Genomic DNA, 23444 nt, shown 5'->3' with positions numbered 1-23444 from the left:
GACAACGGTGCTAAATGATCGCGCTAGTGCACGTCCGTATGAGAGACGCTGTGAGGCGTGCGCGTGTGTTATCGTCATGTGATCACACCGAGACTGCGGTTCTGCCAGTCTCTGAGCCGTGAGCTGTCACCTCCACCAATTAGTTCATCAGGTCTGACAAGTGTGTGTGTGTGTGTGTGTGCATGTGTGTGTGTTCACACAGCCCCTGGGGTGCAGTGATGGCAGCAGACGCCTGCTCTTTCGCTCTCGGCAGGTGAGAACATATTCATCATGGAGGCATGCCAAGCTCAGCGACACCCTGACTGTTGCTGCCAGCCCACATCACTGCTGCCTTCGCACTTTCACAACTCTTTCTCTCTCTCTTACAATCCAAATTATCTCTCACTCACACTCACACACACACACACACACACACACACGTCGATAGGTAAGTCTATCTAGGTGAGTGGTTCTCAAACATTTTCACAAATATGTTTATGTGTGTGTAGACGATCTACAAGCTCACACCGCATCACAATGCAATAGGTGAGTCAATATAAGAAAACATATCACTTAACCCCCAAAAAATGTATACAAAAGGTTTTTCAATGGATTCTGGTAGTATTGGGCAAGCTAAATAACATACTAAAAATCTAGGAAAATATACGTCCTGAAAAGGTGTCGTTTTCAAGATGGCTGCTAGATTAAAATGGCTATATCTCAATTGCAACAAGTGATTTCTCACTTGATTCTGGTACCTCTAGACATGCTTAAGAATATACCAAAAATCTAGGAAAATATACCTTCCGGAAAGGTGTCATTTTCAAGATAGCGTCCATGATGGCTGCCGGGAGCTTAAAATAACTATAAAACTTAAAATTATACAAAATATTTTTTAATTGATTCTGGTTTCTCTAGGCATGCTTATTAACATACTAAAAATCTAGGAAAATATACCTTCCGGAGAGGCTTAATTTTCAAGATGGCGTCCAAGATGACTGCCGGGAGCTTAAAATGGCTACATCTCAATTACATGCTTAATAACACACAAAATCTAGGAAAATATACCTACCAGAAGGCTTCAGACGGTTTGGCTGCACTGAACTGGGGGTGGAACCTGTAGGATAGAGTTCCCCCACTTATGTCAACAATGAATGTTGAGTCTTTTGAAGGACATTCATTGTAACTGTTCCACTATAACATGTATTTTCCTCGATTTTTTTCTATGCATGTTCTTAAACATGCATAGAGGTACCAGAATCAGTTTGCAACAATTTTTTTATTTGAGATATAGCAATTTTAAGCTCCCGGCAGCCATCTTTGACACCATCTTAAAAATGTCGCCTTTCTGGGAGGTATATTTTCCTACAGTTTTAATATGTTACTTAGCATGTCAAGAGGTACCAGAATCAAGTGAAAAATGTTTTGTATACATTCTTGCAATTGAGATATACAGTAACTAATTTAAGCTCCTGGCCGCCATTTAGGACACCATCTTGAAAATGAAGCCTTTCCGGAAGGTATATTTTCCTAGATTTTGTGTGTGTTATCAAGCATGCCTAGATGTACCAGAATCAATTGAAAAATCTTTTGTAACATTTTTTTCAATTGAGATATATAGCCATTTCTAGCTCCCGGCAGCAATCTTGGACACCATCTTGAAAATTACGCCTTTCTGGAGGGCATATTTTCCTAGATTTTTAGTATGTTATTTAGCATGCCAAATACTACCAGAATCCATTGAAAAACATTTGTATCAATTTGTTTGTGGTTAAACCATGTATTGACTCACCTACAATGCGTTATGAGCTTGTAGATCAGCTATTTTCAAATCGCCTGTTCCTCATTTTGCTGGGGAACCCCTGGAACCCCCTCAAGGACCCCTGGGGATCCCCGAACCCGACTTTGAGAACCACTTGAGTCCAAGTTTGAAAAAAAAATCAAAAATAACCAATCTACAAGCTCATAATGTGTTGCCAGGTTGAAAGTGGTTAAGCTTACTAGCAAGTAGCAACCAGCTGGTGTTATGCAACTTCGCTTACAAATCACCAAGAAAGTGCGAGTGTGAGCAAAATATGCTGCGATTCATAAATTTACGGCCAGGCTAACGCAATGAATTAAAGGGATAGTTCACCCCCAAAATGACCTTTTTTTCTATCGATTAGTCAACCCATGGAGACTTGAATTCATGGATATTTTGGGGATTTCGTCGCATTTCCTAAGCCAATAATTTGATGACCGGCAGCGGTTCCGGTAGGAGACACAAAGAGTCTCCTTTGTGTCTCCTACCGGAGCCGCTGCCTACCGGTCTGCTGGTCATCAAATTATTGGCTAAGGAATGTGACAAAAACTAAAAATAATATTCCAGTCTTCATGGGGTGACTAATCAATAGGAAAGAAAATGTTTTTGGGGTGAACTATCCCTTTAAGCGTTTGGGCTCTCCATGAGTGAGGTATAGGGGCTGGGCATTCTGGGTAATGTAGTATACTCGTACACGTACACTCCTTGGACATCCCCACTTCCAGGCACTTCTGCAGTCGGCAGTACTGGCAGCGGTTGCGGGTGACCTTGTTGATGATGCAGTTCTTCTCCCGGTGGCAGGTGTACACCATGTTCTTCTGAATGCTTCTCCGAAAGAAGCCCTACAGAGACAGAGAGAGAGAGAGAGAGAGAGAGAGAGAGGGATGGATGGAGATAGGGAGGAGAGATTGGATGGTGGAGAACAAGTGGAGAAAAGAGAGGGGCAAAAAACAACAACATTGAGTCAGCATCCTAAAAAATAAACAAACTGCACAAAGTAAAATACTTAGTGTTAATTTAACTCAGAAGAGTGTACAAATGGAACCAAATGGACCCTTACGGTTCAGTCGTACACAGCGTGGCCATATGCTGCCATAATTAAAGGCAATGAGCTACCAATCACTAAGCCCTTAAAGGGCTTAGTGTGTGGAGTGATCTGTACAGGGAGGAATATTCACTCCTCCACTGTTTTGCCATCCAGTGAATGAACACACCCACCTGCCCTGTAGCAGCCTACCATGACACATCAGTGAATGAATGCTCTTCTAGGAGTCTTCACAGAAACCTAGAAATGGGTTTAGTGAGGGACCCGTAAGGGACAGGGCACTACGTCTAAGCTCCGGGTGGACTGGCTGGCGCTACTTCTGTAAAAAAAGAAAAGAAAAGAAAAAAAAACAGAACAAAAAAGGAATCCCTCCATTCTTCCTACCCCTCCTCTTCCTTCTACCCTTTTCTCTTTTCAATCTAACTGGATCAGAGGAAATATGACAGTAAATTAAACCCTCGTTTGGAATCCGGGGAGGCGGAGTACAAACGGAAATGAGCTTGCCTTCTGTCAGCGAGGCTGGAAAGGCAGACGTTCTGTAGGGAGTGCAGCGACTATATTTTGATCCCACAAAATGAAGAGATGGAGGACGACCAAAAACACAAAATATACAAACGACACACTTGCCGTGCACTCGTCTTACACAGGCCTGACATTTGCAAAGTCACAATGCCAAAGACATGCGGCTGAGGTCGCTGGCCCTCTTCTAGTAGTATTCTTGTAAGACAAAGTCAAACTGAAATAGACTGTGTACTCTGTACAATTCTGAGTGTTAATTTAAGCCTTATGGGTCCATTTGGTTCCATTTGTATACTCTCAGAGCTAAACACTGAGGATTTTACTGCGTAGCGCAGTGACATTTTCTCCTAAAACACAGCTCTAAATGCACTGTATACAATACAGAGTTTGAAATGAATTAAATCAAAAGCTAAATGGCACAATTTAAGAGGCTAGTTTCCAAATAAGATGATACCCTAGTCATCTTACTAGAGCAGCTGCATAATAAAATATTGGAAATATACTGAAATTGCATTGACAAATTCACTATTGATATACTGCACAGCCCTACTGTCCATTATTTGAAAAACATCACATTTCCTTTATCATGAAAAGTGAAAATGATTCCCTGGAATTCCCTAATATTATGAGAGGTTAACAAGACAATAAGAGGTTAATGCCAATCAACTAGAAGTGCTGGGCACATGGTCTGGTGCGCAGTGCCTGGGGGCACCAGACGCTTAGCAGTTTACTGGAAATATTTTCATGACGTAAGGATCACGTTTTGGGGGCGCCGCTGGGGGGTGGAGGTGTGACTGCTGCCAGGCAGGGAGCCCCAAACCATGCCAAGGGATTAGCTTTGCTGGCCGACAGATGGCAAATGGACTAAAGCCTGCAAGTTGTCCTTCCCGGATCACCGACCTCTCCTCCTATCTTCTGTTCCCCCCCATCTGAGAGCACCAGGAGGAGCCAGTGATCACTGGTGGAGGAGACGTCCTTCTCTTACACAGGATTTTAGGAGGTGTGTGTGTGCATGACAGAATCTGGGAAATGTGTGAGATCTATATGCATTCAGCTGTTGCCTTTAATATAATAATAGTAATCATCTTAACACCAGAATGTGTATAGATTCGAGTCAGCATGTAGGCCTATATTAAATGTCAGCATTGGTAAATGTCAAGTTTTATTTTCACTTGCTTTCTGCTTTGTGAATACATTTTAAATGCCATGCCAATGAAACCTGGTGGAGCAATGGTGTTGGTATGTTGGTATTGTAAACATAAGAGCAAAGAAGAAAAAATATGTGCACGCACGTGTGCGGGGGGGGGGGATTTAACATATTATACTATGTGTGTGTGTGTGTGTGTTAGGTCAATTAAAGGCAATAAACTCGAGTACAGGCTCATTGGACAGGAGCCAATGTGTCACAGCTGATCCAGAAGTATAATCCTGACATAGTAAACTTCTCATTTAGTCACAACACAGAATTACGTCTGTCTCAATAACAAGGCTGCACCCATCTACATGAGCATGCTTGTGTGTGTGTGTGTGCGTGTGCGTGTGTGTGTGTGTGTGTGTAAAATACTCTGTCCCCCCTTTCTTCCTGCAATAAAGACATTATTCCATAGTCAGGATTCTCAGGAAGCTTCGACCCATCCACAAACCTCCCCTGCCCCCCCCCCCCCCCCCCACCCAGCAAAGGAGCTTAAAGCATCATCTCCCAACAGATTAGCGAGAAGTCATCATAAACAGAAAACGCAGCCCCAATACAATGGCTGGTGGGATGCGCTCGTAAGTCCTGCAGCAGGGTGAGTGTGTGTGCGTGTGCGTGTGTGTGTGTCCTTTGATCCGTTGGTGTCCCGAACCTGACCCCAGGGTCACTAGGGGATTGACCCACTCCCTCCTGACACCACGGGGCTAAGGTGCCCTTCCCCTGCCACTGCCTGATTGGCTGCCACCAGCGGCTCATGGGCTGGGCCATTGTTTGTGCCCCTCCCCCTCTGCCCTCCTTCTCGTTGCCTATTAGGAGTCATTGCTTCCTGCGGCCCTTAAGCCTCTTTTTGTATCAGCGCTTAATCCGCCCGGCGACAAGGGCCCTCAGCGGGCCTGTCAGCCTCCCTGCGGTGTTCACAGGACAGAAGAGCGCAGAGAAGAGAGCGATGGATGGATGGATGGTTGGATGGAGAAGTGGAGAGGGATAGCAGGAGAATGGTAATGGCATGGACTTGACTGCATGTTTCATGTGCATTTCAATTCCCAAGTATCTAACTGCTGTGCAGTGCCATATATGGCACACAAGTTTGCGTGTGTGTATGTGTGCGTATTTGAGTTTGTGTGAATGAGAGGAACCGCTTGATTAGATAGGAATAGCGTGTTATTTTTGGTGCGCCACACCGGCGTGCAACCAAGTATATATGAGGTGTTAAGTTCACAGGGAAGTGCAGGAATCCTCATACATGACTTTCACACTGTGCCCAGATGAAGCCCTGCGTTACCAGCCTCCTACTGAGGCAGTGTATTATGTTACTATCTGAGAGAGAGTGTGTGCGCGCGTGCGTGCGTGCGTGTGGCCGCAGTTATAATTACCGCCCATGTTGCTAAAGACTTGGTAACAAGGCCATCTTAAAAAACATCAAAACGAGGACAACCGTGGGGGTTTAGGAAGTATGCTGGCTTTCCCTCGCTCTGTGGAAAACACGGAGAAGGTTGCCTGCTGCGCAGAACCATGCCTCCAAGACAAATACATAAACACGGAGGGGAGAGGCATGCAAATTTAATGCGTGAGTGTTAATAACTGGAAGGGAAATGAGGAGCGGGGAGAGCGGGAAGATGTGCGGGGGAAAAGAACAAAAGAAAGATAAAAAAAGACAGAACTTTCGCTTCAACAACAAACAATCGACCCGTCTCCCAAACACTCCGCTTCAACCCTCTCTCCTCCCCCTGTCCTGTTTCCTCCGCTCCCCCCCCCCCCAGGATAGGCCTTTGTAGTTTGGCATGCCGCCGCGATGCTAACGCAGCTAACCCTCGACTTACCCCGGTCTCAGATGGGAATGCCGTATACGTTCACATTGCCTGTACTGTTGAATAATTGAGCGTGCTACACCAAGTCATCCTCCTCAGAAGTCTAGAGATATGTGGGGAATGGATGCCGAGTTTTTTTTTTCAACCTTGCGCTGCAGATGTAAGGCGTGCGGACGGACGCACACAAGCAGCAGGCAGGCAGGCAGCACGCTGCTGAGGCAGGTGGGGGAGCCTGGCTCAGTGACAGTGGTTAGTATGAGTCGCTAGCGATCAATGCTAACCAAAGTAAATACTTCAAACAGGGGGGGGGAAGAAATCTACCTTTACATGCCTATTCAGAACACCTTCACACACATACACTACAGTCACATCAATACACTAAATAGAATATATACACATATATCACAGCACACAGCCCTCTTAGTAGACAGACACACTAAGGTGTTGTACGTGGTCAGAACACCAGTGTTCCATAACGCATTGCAACACAGAGGAAATATTATTTATTATGGCACCAATTACATCCACCTCTACTTTAGTTAGGTTATTCATTTACTAGCACTGTGTCAACTCTCATCCAAACCACGGAGCCATGCCTCCACTCACACACACACACACACACACACACACACACACAGTTCCCCACCACCGGCTATGATCTGGCCTTATTATTCAGCTTATTAGCCCATTTAATCAGGCTCTATTCGACAATGGGGAATGGTGTTAAAGAGACACATTAAAAGCCGTTTAGGACGCGCAATAAGCAGCACGCTGAGCAGTGGTTAAGGCGCCCCAATAAAAAAGGCACAGGGTTCAGCCTTTATATTCTTTGTTAACTTTTTATAACTTGCGTTTAAGGGGGAGGTTAAGTTTCACAGCGCACCCACAGAGGATTCTGTGTGTGTGTGTGTGTGCATGCGTGTATAAGTGTGAGTCTTTGCTGTGCACTCCTTCCTTCTTGCCTTCATTCCTCCTTTTCCTCTCATCCGCCTTCCAGTGCCCCCCCCCCCCCCCTTCTCCTAATCCTCTGAAACTCTCCAAACGTCCCCCTCCGGCCTGGCCATCTCTACATCATCTCCATCATCTTCCCGTCCAGATATTCCCCCCCATCTCATCCTGAACCCTCTCTGCTTTCTCTGCCGTTCCTCACATTCTGCACCTCACTTCCTCACTGCCGCCTCCTACAGCACCTTCCCTCGTGTGCTTATTTCTCCACTCTGCTCTTCCTATCGCATCTACGCAGCCTCCATTTTCGGATCTCTTTCTTTCCCCCCCACACAGGCCAGGTGTTGTCTTGGTTGGGCAGGGCCACGTGGGGCAGAGATAGGCGCCTAGCGACCACCTGTCACAAACAGCGCCATGCTGCTGCCATATTCAGTCTCCCTCCACCCTACGCTAACTATGCCCATCTCACAGGACCCCCCCCCCTGCCCTGTCCTCTCTCTCTTACACAACCCTGACCACGTGCCTTGGGGAAAATAGATAAGAGGTGTGTGCATCTATACACGCACAATATGCTATACGCACACACACCTACGGCCACTGCCGACAAGACTGGCAGCAGATTGGAGGCCAGATCAGGGGTTATGAGCAGCACCTACAGTATATAACAGGGCTTTGCTGATAGCAGGTGACTGACGAGGACACGTCGACAGGGCTGATAGCAGACCGCGTTACGTGGCCCAGTAAAACGAGAACAAAAAAATCTCCTTCATTGGGGGCTTGACAAAGCCTCGCAGGTATGTGATAAGAAACAGGGCCATGGTACACTGTTACGAAACCTGACAGCCTCATGTTTGTCTGCAGATACAGGTCCCAGTGTTATTGGGAACAGGCATGCGGTCTGGAGTGTTGAAAGAGCCCTATCTATCCCCAAGGCTTTTGAAGAGCAGGTCTTATTTGTTTGGCAGCTCCACACTGCAAAATCCTGGGATTTTCCAGTGCATAGCGCAAAGCGCTGACCGTCAATGAACGGATTCCAGCGAGACACCAAAGCAGGCCATTTCAAAGCACTTCCCCAGATTTAGAATACAAACGACCATCTCCTGAGGCTCAAACTAAAAGCTATAAGTCCCCAATTTCACCATCAAGGCCTGTTAACCGTGGTCTCACTTTACACCGTTTGTTTTCTGTTGTTGTACAGTACGTGATCGTTTAACCACTTTCAACCTATTTTAGGCACGTAATTATAGGCAAAAATGGTCAAATAGTCAAATATTTTATCAAAATGTTTTGAATAGTGAAAATAGCCAATCTACAAGCTCACAACACATCGCGAGCTTGTAGATGGGATATGCTTGCTAGGCGTCATACAATGAAGTATATAGAGCTGAAGCGTTTAAAGCGACTGCTCAATGGATGGACAGATGTTTTAGAAAGGATAGAATGGTCTCACCTTGCAGCCCTCACAGGCACTGACACCATAGTGGTACCCTGAGGACTTGTCCTGGCACACGAAGCAGGGCTTGTAGACGCGGGGTGGCGGGGGCGGTGAAGGCGGGCTTGGCACAATCTCCTCCGAGCTGGTACTCTGCGTCTCTATCGCTGTGGAGGAGAGAGAGAGAGAGAGAGAGTGGGCATTACTAATCCATATCTGGAGGGCTCCGAAGATGGGAGTTACACACAAATGTTTACACCCGCACACGTGTTAACACACTGACACATAGAAGAAGACACAGGCACACAACATGTTGAGAGCTTGTAGATCAGCTATTTTCAGTGTGCGACATTGGCACGCTTTTTCCGCGGCAACTACTTCTAAATCAGACATAACTCCAACCCTAACCCCTAAACCTTACCTCGAAATGCCTAATCCTAGCCCCAACCTGACCATTTTCAAGATCTTTCTTGAAAATGGCTCAAGATCTTTTCAGAGAAAACATAATCCATACAATATTTGGCTTGCACCGTGTATAGACTCTCTCACACACACACACACACACACACACACACACACACACACACACACACACACACACACACACACACACACACACACACACACACACACACACACACACACACACACACACACACACACACACACACACACACACACACACACACACACACACACACACACACACACACACAAAATCCAATCATTGCGCCATTGTAGTGGAGTGTTGTTATATACTGTCAACCTTGGAGGGAATTTATATGAATGGGTAGAGAGAGACTAGGCACATAAAAGACCAGGATGCTCTAAATGGCCAAGGAGAGGAACTGTCTCACTAGCAGGGAAGAAACCTCACCGACATGGAGGAACTAGAACATTATGGCAGTACCGTATGAATCCAGGAACGTCGAATTGAAGACGGCAAAAAAGGAGAACCAAAAGAATTACAGCTAAGGCTGTCATTTTTTTTTATTAGATTAAAATTTTTACTGTTGAAAAAAGTAGAACATTCAAAAATAGCTGATCAAAACAACCTCACAATGTTTTGTTTTTTACTAATAATAATAAAATCGGGAATGTTAACTGAGTTAGCATTCAAAATGTGAATAAATAAAGCAAAAAAAAAAAAAGCAAAAGGAGTTACTCTTTGCCGCTCAAAATGTATTCTCCATGGTTCTTCAATGGCAGAACAGCACACAATGGACCAACTGAGAATGAGGAAGAAAGAACACACTACAGTAAAGCTATAGGAGCTAAGATGATTACTCATATAGGATATGATAGGCAGTCAGCCTAGCTGCAGGCTGCAAGCACAACAACATATGGACAGCATATACTGTAACTACATAGCGTGGATTTGTGTGTGTGTGTGTGTGTGTGTGTGTGTGTGTGTGTGTGTGTGTGTGTGTGTGTGTGTGTGTGTGTGTGTGTGTGTGTGTGTGTGTGTGTGTGTGTGTGTGTGTGTGTGTACATAAACATGGTGGCTTGAGAAGCTGGGGGAGGGAAACCTGCTGTTGCCCATGTGCAATAGGCCGGACTTTGTCCTTAATATCCTGTGTGTGTTGCAAAACACCACTCTTTAAGTCACATAAACAGACACACACACACACACACACACACACACACACACACACGCTGACCCTGTGGTCTATAGCAGGCCAAGTAAATGGATTTCATGGCCCGCGTTTGCCAACTGTGTATGTATACACAACTGTACTATGTTGTGTGTACCGACTTGAACAGCCCAGCCTAAAAGGCGCACAAGCAAATACAGTTTTCTTTACGTGCACATACTGTAGGCTTCCGCGCATTTGTGAAATGTGACAGAGGTGACATGCACAAATGTGTGCCGTATGCTTGAGTGATCCACATCGTTTTCCTTCGATATGCAAGGATTTAAAGTGCATCTACAAGTGTGTGCTCCACCCCCTGCCCGCCACCCTCTCCTCCCAACATCAGCTTGACAGAGGAGGGATTGGTGACGTTGGGAGCAGGCAGCTCGGGAGCTGCCTGGAGGCCCTGGGCTTGGCACTCGTGTGTGAATAAGCCGTCTATATTTAACACGGCAGGGGCGCATTCAGCAACTATACAGCTGGGAACACACTCCACGTGACGGCAGCGCAGACAACCCACTCTGAATGGCTACACACACTCTCAAACTCGCTCTCTCATCAAACCCTACAGTGGAGAACACAAAATATGGACGCAGTGTACAGTATGCATTTGTAATATTTATATTTTGTTTCTCTCTCGCATATGCACCAAAATGCATACATACACACACACACTCATTGGCTTTCTCCTTTATTTTATCTTTTCAGTTCTTGTGCTAACGCTTGCCAATCTCAGCATGCATGGGTCAGATGGCGCTGGGGGCCGATTACATTGAGAGACTAACCAAAACAAAACTAACCGATGGATCTATTATGTTGGCAGGGCAACCCAGGGAAAGAAAAATACAAGATGCTACAGCAACAAAAGCTTTTCTACCTTGTAGCCCACTGGGGACTCAGCCTCCAAATCTTCCCCGCTAAAGCCAGCTATCTCGGCTATCAGAAACTTGAGCACAGGAGCAGTTAAGCTAAACAGCAATGAAGCTCACATTGCAAAGACCAACAGTGACACCCAATCGGGCCACAGGATATTAAGACACTCCATCTACGGGGCCAGGATATCTCTGTTAGGTCTGGAATGATAATTGAGTGGGCAAGGACATGTCTCGTGGGCAAGGACATGTCTCGTGGGCAAGGACATGTCTCGTGGGCTGCGGTTCTCGTCAAAGATAATGCTAGCTGTTTAATAATCAAGCATCGGTAGCCGGCCAGCATAGACTTTTGGGCATTGTGGTTGTCTAAGCCAAGGCCTGATTCATCCTGAGTTGCAGGCTGGTGTGGCCCACCAAAAATAGCATATCTACAAGCTCACACCGCATTGTGCTGCGACGTGTTGTGAGATCTACTGTTTTCATTGCGTGACACCGGAGCGCAACTATTTATAAGTTACCAATATGTGGCGGGGTGTCTATTAGTGACACATGTGATACGAGCATGTTGGCTGGCTTGCTGTTTAGACTCTGCGGGAGATTTCGTGGCTACGTTTCATCCAGGGGTGGCACCAGCTAAGTTCTCATTAAACTTCCCTCGGGTTTGGCTTTGGGCTAGCACTAGCCTTGTTAGCTCCAAATATTTAGCGTCTCAACTCCCATGCTCCCACAGTATCTCTTCACTCGCACCGCAAACACACAGAGTCGCACGCCATGGGAAGCTAACCACACAGCCAGCGCATAGTGTATGACCTTTTCTTAAAAAGGTCCTGGCGGTGGGGGAAGGTTTTTTCTTCAGGGGGGTCTTGTCTGTGAGTAAACACTAACCAGGCCTGGGAAGAACTTCAAAGAGGGAGATGGGGCCTGGCCCCTTCCACATAGCTCTACAGAGGAAATTAAAGGTGATCTAGCAACTACTCCCAAAGGATGTGTGCACGTGTGTGCGTGCGCGTGCGTGCGTGCGTGCGTGCGTGTGTGTGTGTGTGAGAGAGAGAGGAGAGAAAGAAAAGGAAGACAGAGACAGTGCAGAAGGAGAGACTGGAGGTGAAAATGACTAGTATACACTACACAGTCAAATGTGCTGTGTTCCTTTTTAACCCTGAGATTGTACAAATGGAACCAAAATGCATCTGTAAGTGTTGTGCTGGCACACATCAAGCATGTTTTTTCCACAGAGCCCTCACTCGTCAAATATGCATGCATGTTGCCTACATCAGTGGTTCTCAAAGAGGAGTTCGGGGACCCCCAGGGCTCCTTGAGGGGGTTCCAGGGGGTCCCCAACAAATTGATGTTCCAGATTAACCCCTTTAACCCCATTTTATACTTCAACTATTCAAAAATAGCCGATCAGCAATTCAAAAATAGCTGAAAGAAATCGTGAATAATTGGGTTAATTTTTAACAGCATAAATCTTCTCTTATACGGCACAAAATATTTTCAGATGGGGGTCCGTGGCCAAATAAATACAGTATCAATTTGGGGGTCAAACATGAACTACTGACATGGCACAGTGACAGGAGTCAGAGGCAACTGAATATTTACTTCTGGATGTTTTCATTGTGCGATTGACATGAATTTGTTCAGTGTTGAGGGGTCTGCTGAGGCCAAAAGAGGCAGGAGAGCAGGCTTTTAGTCACTGGGGAGTCAGAGGGCCATAGAGATGGACAGAGAGAGAGAGAGATTATGGAGGAGGTGAACAAGATAATGAGGGCGGAGCGGGTGAGGGGGGAAGGACAGGAAGAAAAAGGTCACAGAAGATACAGCAGAGACAGAATGAGAGAGAGGGAGAGATGACGGAGCGATAAGAGAAAGAGAGAAATGAGACCCGGGAGGACAGATGGAGCGATTGGAACTGCTTCCACGTGATGATGAGAAAGAACGGTTGTTTTACCAGTGCTTTTACAGATACACCTGTCTGGCAAGGTCCATCTGACTGAGAAAACACGTGCGCAATAAAGCTCATGTGCAGGTGCTTTTTTGATGGGTTCCAAGCTGCAAACATGACCATTTGTATGGAAAAAGAAAAGATAGAAAAAAATCTTAAGTCATCAAAGTTATGAGCCCCTGGGATACATACAGGCGCAGTATATTTTCTAAAACACATGAAGGGTCAGTCAGATGTGATTGGTTGACAAGAGAGAAAGGAGAGGCCATTGCTAATGTTTTGGTTTGTTCTGTTCTGAGCTCTGCAAGCCTCTTATCAGGGTTTGGATGAGTGGACTAAGTCACAAGCTTTTAAACAACCGTTTAATGTCACCCGATTTGCCCGATGAGAGCAGCAGGGAGTAAGGACTGGCCGCTGGGGAATGCAAAGAAAGGGGTGGCAGACGACAGACGTATTCAGACAATCGTCTCTGTCACTAGGGTGAGCAGTGGCAGGGGTGGGGTGATCAGAGATTCGGGGGCACTAGGAAGCAGTGGGAGCGTGTCGGAAAGGAGGAGAGGAGTGGGGGAAGCAGCCAAGGCTCGTCCTTTGCTTCCATTGTCGTTTTTTTTGGCTACGTGTGACCTTATATCTTCGCCCATGCCATTAAGGCCTGGCAGTCAGTGCACTCATGTCAAACAAATTAAACTTAAATAGAGCGGGCTCCTTATGTAACGTGGCATATTCTCTCATTAGCAAAACCCCATTCACCGTTTCCCCGTCCTCGTCTCCTCGTGCTCTTGATGTGGAGCGATTACAACCCCACCATTAATGCCATGACCGCGGAACTATTCGTCCTTATTAAAGCTGTCTTCATTAGACACGCACACAAACACAACACCCCGATACCAAACACCACCCACACACCCTATACAACACATAGGCGCTTAGCCTTCTTCCAACCTTCAATCCAGCCTCGTGCTCACCATCCAACCCTGACACACACACACACACACACACACACACACACACACACACACACACACACACACACACACACACACACACACACACACACACACACACACACACACACACACACACACACACACACACACACACACACACACACACACACACACACACACACACACACACGGGCCTAATGAGAGCACGCATGAAAATCTGGGACACAAGGACAAGAGTCTGCAAGGGGCCTGGCGACTGTAATTAAACACAATGGCTGGCTTCTAAAGGCTCATCAAGCCAAGGCAGGCATGGAACTGAACAATGGCGAGCCTGTGAGATGGGGCGAAAGAATGAGAGAGAGAGAGAGAGTGAGATAGAAGCTTGATGAAGAGGACATCATTAGTTACCAAACATCATCAGCCTTTATTCAAACATTATTCAATGATGCCAGAGTGTCATACAGACTGAGCAGCGCCAGTCATTGTACACGACACTTAAGATTACTGTATGAGCAGCCTTCATAACACACACAGTCAGGCACAGGAACAACTGACTCACACAAGGCTGGAGAGCAGTGTTGCCAGATTTTGTGAGACAAATAAGCAACCAGGTCTATGGAAACAAGCCCAATAGAAGCAACTATAGGCCAAATGAGCACTTTAAACCTATATGCATAGGACAATGAGAAAGATTTTTGAAAGATTTTAACAACACAAATCTGGTTTGGGGGTCCCTGGCACAAAATGTTTTCAGATGGGGATACGTGGACAATTACATATTAATCTGGGGGTCCTTTGACATGAAAATGCGCGAGAACCTCTTGTTTAAACAACATTAGCAAGCGCAAGTCCAAATAATAAAATACACTTTAGAAACAAGCCCAAAAACCTGCAACCTGCAACTACCAATATTATTTACAAGCGACTTTACAGAAACACAAGCTCAAAGTTTCTTATAATAAGCAGACATGGCAACACTGTAGCCTGGCAAGTGGCTACATGCTAACCCTAGCTATTTGTGTGGCTGCCCGAGTTCCAGCCCAGAGCCCCCACCATCAGCGTGTACAGTAGGTGCAGTAGCCAATACTCCAGGCCCAGTTACAACAGCTCTTTAGCCTAGACGGGACTAGCATGAATAAACAATAAGAGTTAGCTAGCTTGGCTGAGGAAAAGAAAAAGGACAGGAAGCCGCGGCCCTGCAAATAAAAAACCCTAATGGAAAACAGCACAGTCTTACTGATAAGGAATCTATGGTGCTTGGGCGTCAGGGTGAAACACAAACCACTCCAACAGTCCTGTCATTGTTGTTAACCAAACCCAGGGATGGAGTAGGCCCTGGAGCCTAGCGTTCTGTCAGGGCAGTCAAACATGGCTGAGTATAGGCAGAATAAAAACAGTAGGGCCCTGTCAGGTGCAGCCTGTGAGAAGACACAGCACGCTGTGCTGCTTTGAAACAACCCAGGCTAGCATAGCACGACACCAGCGAGTAACTGGTGATGACCCAGAGATGCAGAGAGATAAGAATTTGATTATTAATTAAGCTTTTGCCGACAACCCTTTTAGATTCATGATTTATCGGTAATGGAGTTATTTCAGGGTATGAAGAACGTGCAGGTTCCGTTTGAGCAAGCAGATGTTTGATCTCATAAAACCATTCCTGGATGACCAATCAATCCTAATTCCTTCAGATCTTTGCTTTGAACTTCACAATCCTAGCCACTAGCCAGGCATCACAAACATAGTGCAGCAGGGATGCAAGTTGTCTGTGAGCGCATGTTTCTCTGCGCTCAAAAATAAACCACTGCAATAGTTTCACGTATCTCAACATGCTTGAATTTGGAGGAGTCAGAGCACCAGTGATTTCATTAAGCTACAGTGTGAGTGGCTTGTAAAGCCACTCTTTAGCCTCACTTTGCATTCATCAAGAGCCACAAGTGCACTTAGGGAGACACTGCGCTATCTCCCGCACCTCGTCCATAAGCAATTACCCAGCAGGCCAGACCTAAGTGGACAAATATGTACGAGACACAAATGGGGTCTATACTGATGATAAACCGCCCCGTGTGCTCGCACTGACACAAGTTGGCCTGGTTATCATCAGCACTTCAAAGGCTCCAAGGCCAGACAGACACGCGCAGATACCCGCAGTCCCCCACACACACACACACACACACAAAACACATGACACACACACACACCACACACAAGCCCACCGGCTATAACGTAACCTAGGGACCCTTGGCTGGTCTGTCTGGGCTCTGCTGCACTGCTGAGCTGTTCGTGAGGTTCAAGCCCTGCGTTAGCCCTCTGAGATTCGATTACCTTCATCCCCACTGGTTATTGGGCCCAGCTGTGAAGCATATTAATGAGATTTCATCGTCATTAGGGGGGAAGCTAACTACATTAGCAGGCTGACTGGCTGGCTATAAGGCTGGCCAGCGGTCAGGGAACGGGGAAAACGAGAGCCGTGGGTGGTAGCGGTGATGGGAGGGGTACAGAGGAAGACATTTACAGGGTCCTCCAGTATATCCAGTCCTCCTCAATCACAGACCATTGTGTTCCTCTCTGGCTTCTATTACGTTAGACTGTTGGACACACAAGTACACACACTCGCACATGCTTGACATGTGTAAAACACACAGACAAGAACAGAGGGACAGACACACACAGGCTCGTTTTTCTTTCCATTCAAGTACACAGGACCAGAGACACTAGATCAGTCCAGACAGACCACCACACCACAGACTGCCAGATTAGAGCCCTCTTTGAAGTCAACCTAAAATAATGACCTGGGACGGCCAAAGAGCCGGCTCCAGGGGGAAGGGCTTGGGAGTTGTAGTCCAAGCAGTCTTGAGAGTCCATAAAAACTGCTGGCAGCAACATCAGAACTATTTTTAATCGGTGGTTACTAGAGCAGGCGTGCGAGCGAGGCTGCAGATGGGCGTTAGTCAAACAAGGTGTGTGTGTGTGTGTGTGTGTGTGTGTGCGTGTGCGTGTGTGTGCGTCAGCGCACACGCGCGTGTGTGTGGCTTTTGCGAAACATATTCAGCATTTATTTCTGGTTTCTGTGTCAAGAAGGAATGTAGGTAAGCAGAGGATAGGCACGCGCTTGCTCGCGTGCACACAAACACAAACAAACACATCAGGACTGCTTTGTCAGCACTCTCCAATTACTGAGGGTGGAAACGGGGCTGTTTCCTCGCTTGCAGGGAAATCCTGCCATTCACCAGCGAAGCGTCACAACAGGTCTCCATTGAAAATAGCCGGGCCTCTGTTTGCTGCCATTACTGTGATCAATGGCGGCAATGCCACAAGGCTGGTGTCTGGCCACACACACACACACATGCAGACAGACAGCTGTAGCGGGGAATGGCAGTGCGATGTGTTTGTGTTCAAACATAGATAGGGTGAGAGCACTTATTGGATGGGAGAAGGGGAGGAAGTTGGCTATGGTGTGTAGACAGACAGAAGTGGAAGCACACACAAAAACAGAAAGTCAAGCCCGTCGAGCAGACTGCCTCTCATGTTCATACTAATTAAATCCAGCCTTCCCACCTCTTCCACGCTCTCTCCCGGGCATCCCCCCCGGTGAAGGTGGCATTCGCCTTCTCCTCTGTTTTAACTTTCATCCTACGCTAGACTTCTTCCCCCTCGTCATTGATTGCTTCTACTCATTCTGTCCATCGTTGTTTTCATCATCCTTCTTTCCATGCTCGTGGTACGCTCACATCTTTTTAGTTTTCACGTGAAGGTTCCCTTGTGGGCAGATCTTTCTCGCACCCTGACCTCTCATTCTTTTCCTCTTTACCTGCGAGGGTTCCCATCACTTTCAATTAGTGAGCGGTCTGTGTGCACACGACCTCAGCCCTCAATGAGATCCACCTGGGAGGGAGACCGCTTCGAAAGCATGCACAGGCCTCCATCTTCCCATGTACACAGCATGTACAGTGAACAGTGCTAATGTGTACAGCCAAATCTACCCACCAGACAGGCTGGAAGAATAAAGAATACATGAATGCAATCAAAACACACAGACACTGCAACTATTTGAAGACAGACTACTATCATTTGATTTTCCAACCAAGTCAGAGCTTCTAAAGCTAACCCTATGAGTTTCCTTTACAGGGAAGGCCGTTTGCCAAGTTAATATGGTTTTCCCTGATACTAGTTTTCTTTCATTTTCACAATAGATAGGCTCTGCCTATACCATTTATTTATTTTAGTTTACAAAATGTAATGTTAATACATTTATGTTCAAAATCAGAATGTTTGAAGGAGAGTGAGAGTAGGGCATCGGCCTATATGTATAATATATACTGTAAATTGCCATAAGCAAAATTGAGATTGAATCGAATTGTGAGGCCAATTCACACCTCTACAAGTATCACATAGTGTTGCATACGTTGATGTGTTTGAACTGTCAAAAAACAAATCTCATTGTGTGCCAAAGGTCTATTAGATAATTTCCCACAAGTCAGTTGCTTACATTACACCAGCTATACGCCTCGACATACAAGAGAATGCACCCTGCAGGGCAGTATCACAATCCGATATCCCAATACCCCTAATTTGCTAAACAAGGCAAGTCATTCAAAGCTCCACGAGGCGATAACCACAGAAATCTGATAGTATAGGAGTACAGCATTTGACACAAGCATGTACGCTCTACACTGAGCTGCAAGTACCGAGAACGAGGCAGATAGGGAGCGATAGCCTAAATATTTCATTGTGCAACTGTGTCACTCACTGGAAATACAATAATAATGTTTTAGTTTAAAATCAAACGCATCATGGTTGAATGTGCGACGAAGTATAAATTAGCCGATATGCTGGTGGAATGAATGCGCAATAAAAGGAAATATAAAAAAATATGACCGTTAGACATGGCTGTCATTAGTCAAACTCGCAAATAGTCAGGGCAATATTGCTGACACGCCCACATCAGGAATGCCACATCCACAGCAACGGTTTTGGCTCACATGGGAATCTCTGCGCTGTGGGGACATTTTGTTGAAATGACGACAGTAGCCTATATCATGTATGAGTAGGTGTAGGAGGGAGCTGGTGGATCCCCCCACCCCACCAGTCCAGTTGTGCCCCCAACGCAGCTAAACGAAAATAAAGAGGAAAAAAGCAAGGTCAATTAGAACAAAAGAATGACAAAAGAAGAGGAGCCAAAAATCTATTATCTATTATCTAATGATCTATTATTTGCAACAAGCTATTATTTTCATAGTGATTATTCTATCGATTACTTTTTTGATTAATCGAATAATCGAGAAGCGTGTTTTTAAAAGTATATATTTTCAAACGTTTTATATAATGAATCGATTAACCACTTAAGAGTTATTTTATACGTCGCTGCACAACAGTGTCAAGCGAAAATAATGAAATAGCCGATCTACAGGATTTCTTTCTACAGGATATTTTTTGGGAAACTTTTATCCAATAATGTCATGGCCAAAATAGGGATCCATTATTAATCGGTTATTTTTATTAACGTATCAATTATACATTTTGTTTTATTCAATTAACTGTTGCACCCCTACTAAAAAAACAAACAAAAATGAGCGGGAGGCTGGAGAGAAGAGAGACAGAATACATGAGATGCTGCCACCAAGGCTCAGCCTTATAGTGAAGTAATGGGAACTAATGTGAACAGACTTCCATCACAGTTATGCAACCCCCCGCCCATGCAGCATCTCTACCAATTGCAGCACTTCTGGCACCATGCCCCACCCCTCCTGGGAGAAGATTGGATGAGATTAGAGCGAAAGCTTAATCTACTTTTGATATCATTTGTAGTGGAGAGTGAGACTTATCACTTCCACTTAAGAGGCTGTGTTGCATTCTGCGTTTCAGGGAAATGACAGCTTCTTTTTTTTTTTGGGGGCCACCGCAGGAATTTAAGATTTTGCAGGGAGAGGCTGAATAGAATGAATGCTTGACAGCTTAAGAGTTCTTGAAGGGCTGTGGAACAAGATTAAAGACTGCGGCTGGCTCAGCAGCCATGATTTGATGAATAGTGTTTTGAATTGCCGCTAAATAACTCCCCAATCTAGAGTGTTATCATAAGACAAACACACACACACACACACACACACACACACACACACACACACACACACACACACACACTCAAATCTGTGATAGACGAGGTCCAGAGCAGAGGGCGAAGGGCAGGGCACTGTGGGGTGAGCGGGGGGGCTGCGATGGTCTCTCCTCAGCAGCAGGAAATGGCGGTGTTTGTGTATGGCCAGAAGTGGGGCAAACACGCCAGGCTGAGGTTTTGGAGGAATAATTTATGTTGTCTTTACATGGGGGGCTGGACCGGGGGAGGGGGGGGGGGGGGGTTTAAGTGTGTATGTTTGTATTAGCGTGTGAATACATGACATTGAAAGCATGCGTGCACAAGTGTGCATGTGTGTTTGTGTACGCATGTGTTGCATGTGTGTTACGCACACGGGTGTAAATGTGTGGGAGAGAGCGCGTGGGTATTTCAAGGCCTAATATCCAGTATTTTCTTATCTGGTCCAGGCATGTTTCTGATCAGGCAGGACTGTGGCCCCCACCATGCTCCCAAGCCTTTCTCCTGGGGCCCAAGATAACTTCCCTCTCCATGCTGCCAGGCCCCCTGTAATAACAACACACCAGGTTTTCCTATCACAGCTGCCCCAGTAAATGGAGACAGAACTGAGAACATGTGTGGACAAACTAGAGGAGAGGGAGGGAGGGGTACGGATGGAGGGAGAGAGGTTAGCAGATGGCAAAGGCGACGTCTACGGGGGCTAGACTTTGAAGGGAACTCAAATACACTAGAAATGACAGGCTTATCATGGGATTTTCTAAGCTCCAAACAGAGACAATAAACACTCTCTGACATTCCTCAGTAAAAAAAAGAAAGAAAAAAGAAACAAGCACATAAATCCATGATAAGCTGTGACCAGCTCTCGGTTTGCGCTTGAAGACTTTGGACCGACCAAACGACAGAGCTAAAGATAGCCTTGAAGAACCTCCATGATGTTAGAGATTTGTGAAAACAGGGTTTGTGAACATTTTATAGAGGTGTTCTTAAAGGACCCAACCCTTTTGTGGTTCAACAACCTACCAGTTCTTAGGTTTTGGAGAGGACATTAACCATGCTAGCTGCTGCGTGCCAGACTCTCTATCCCTGTAAATAATGTATATGTATGAAGCCTTCTCTCATCAAATGTAAACACAAATTCACAAGCAGTCGATTGCAAAGTGCACAACATAGTCTGCCAGTGGCAGTCTATATTGACGCAAATTATAAAGGCAAATGTGACAGATTTAGCCTAAAGCCCACAACCCCCACCCCCAACCTCAAATTCAAAAGTGCCGACAAACTCAAACTCAAATTCTACAACCCACTCGTATGATTATGGAGCCGTTAGCGAGTAAAAAAAAACACAGAGAACAAACACATAAAAGCGGCATTCGACGGCAGCTATGTTCCAAGAAAGAACTCGACTTCCCTGGAAACGACTTCCCCTGGCAACCCGGAGTAACATGTTGTAACTCTATACAGCAGCTGTCCAGGCCTGCTGACTGACGGTCGGGTTATGTGAGTTGGCACATGCCCTGGCACATGCTCGAGGGTGACTGGAGACACTTGGCATGAACTGATGGCATGGGACATGATGAAAACAACCACTGGTGGGCACTAGGAGGTAAAGAGCACTCTTGTGCCCATGGGAAAGGACATGGATGTACCAGTGGTATAGTGAGTGGGATTGTGTAGATTCCCTGCTATGTCATGCATGCCGGCGGCGCTCTGTGAAAATAACAGAATTTTGGCGAGTGTCACCGCCAAATGTCAAAGTATAAATCAGACTTCATGTCACAGAACGCAGCATTAAGGCTCATTTATACTCCCGCAACGCTCAGAGGGGGAGACGGACAGGGGCAGGGACATCCCAGCTTTAGGGACATTACTACGCTCTAGAGTCTAAGCTATGGGGCTTGATGCAGTGGACACTTACAAATCACGGACGGCCCCCCACCGTCCATCTCCCCCTCTGAAAGGGTCAGACGTTAAGGTTTTTTCTAGTGATGCACGATATTAACGATAGCATATCGATATCGGCCGATATTTCATTAAAATGTTTGACCAAAAATGTCAATATCGTGCATCTCTAGATTATTCCTAATTGACTAATAGACTTCTATCACAATACTTCAAACAAAAATCCATTGCCTGTTGATTATGTGATTTTGATCATTATTATTTTAACAGTATTTATTAGCTATATTACATCAATCATATATAACTGAGGATAAGAATTGCTTCCAACTATTAACTTCTTTGTAGTAAGGACAGGAAAAGCAAAATGACATAAAATTAACCATCAAATCAATCCTTTCAGATCAGACATGCTCAGCAGGGCTCCAGTCTAGTAACTTTTCCACTAGTAAAACTGGTGCTACTTTCTCAATTGGTCGCACCAGTACATCAAAGTGCAGTAGTAGGGTGGTTCAAACATGCTCCATCGGTGACCTAAAGCCTGGTGCACATCAGCATTGTCTCTCAGCATTGTCTCTCTATGGTAAAAAACGCAGTCTGCATCCCATATCAGAACCAAGCCCTTAATAACTAATGAATGTGTTAAATGCAGTCTGAGAACTGCCGACTGCCTTTGAAGAACAGGATTGTTACGAGAGTTTAATCATCATAAACAAGTACACTCGCACTGATGATGAACGTGCAGAGACGCATAATGATCATCGTGCACTCGCGTGAATTCAAAATAGTAAATTAAAATAGTATTTGACATTTTAGTTTGGTCACAGCCCTACTCGGGTAGAGAGGATCAGCCAAGACAGACAGCCGCAACCCGCAATTGATAGGCGAAATTGTAGTGCTTTATGTCACTGTGCCTCCCATTTATCCATTTGTAATTCTGAGTGTACAAATGTAACCAAATGGACCCGCAATTAACACCCTTTTTATTGCGTGATGTCTGTCTGTGTATAGCCATGCAGAGCTAATGCACTGAGCATGGGCTCAAAGCTTCATCATTGTGGTTAAGAGCTTCAGTCAGTAAGCCTAATGCAATAGAAGACAATATATAGGCCTATCATCACTGTCATGTCTGCCACGTGAGTAATCTGAGTGTAGGTCTACTGCATTGTGTGTACATGCCCACAGTGGATCTTCTTCTCCCAGAGCTTATGCATTTCTATAGGAGATGATCATATCCATAGAGTGGGGAAGCACAATCAGCCATGGAGCATGGTTGACCCAAATACAGTCTATACGGAAGGAGGAGGTGGAGAGAAGAGGGAGATAAACAGAATGACAGACAAA

General features: G+C 45.7%; 1 protein-coding gene across 6 annotated transcripts in view; it reads right to left on the bottom strand.

The window, feature by feature from the left end:
- raraa (retinoic acid receptor, alpha a) overlaps positions 1-23444 on the bottom strand; it is a 205194-nt gene that overhangs the window by 8809 nt on the left and 172941 nt on the right. For 2 of the 6 annotated variants that reach the window (XM_080455506.1, XM_080455504.1), the window contains 3 exons: positions 8740-8888; positions 2475-2622; positions 1052-1096 (listed from right to left, as the gene is read on the bottom strand). In XM_080455506.1, the coding sequence (XP_080311632.1) occupies positions 1052-1096; positions 2475-2622; positions 8740-8888 (342 nt within the window). The remainder of the gene's footprint in view (positions 1-1051; positions 1097-2474; positions 2623-8739; positions 8889-23444) is intronic. The other 4 variants (XM_080455509.1, XM_080455508.1, XM_080455505.1 and 1 more) reach the window with 3 other exon arrangements.

This window comes from Gymnoscopelus braueri, assembly GCF_963280865.1.
Source record: "Gymnoscopelus braueri genome assembly, chromosome: 17".
Lineage (NCBI taxonomy): Eukaryota > Metazoa > Chordata > Actinopteri > Myctophiformes > Myctophidae > Gymnoscopelus > Gymnoscopelus braueri.
The sequence above is the reverse complement of the archived record's forward strand: the minus strand, read 5'-3'. Positions and strand labels throughout refer to the sequence as shown.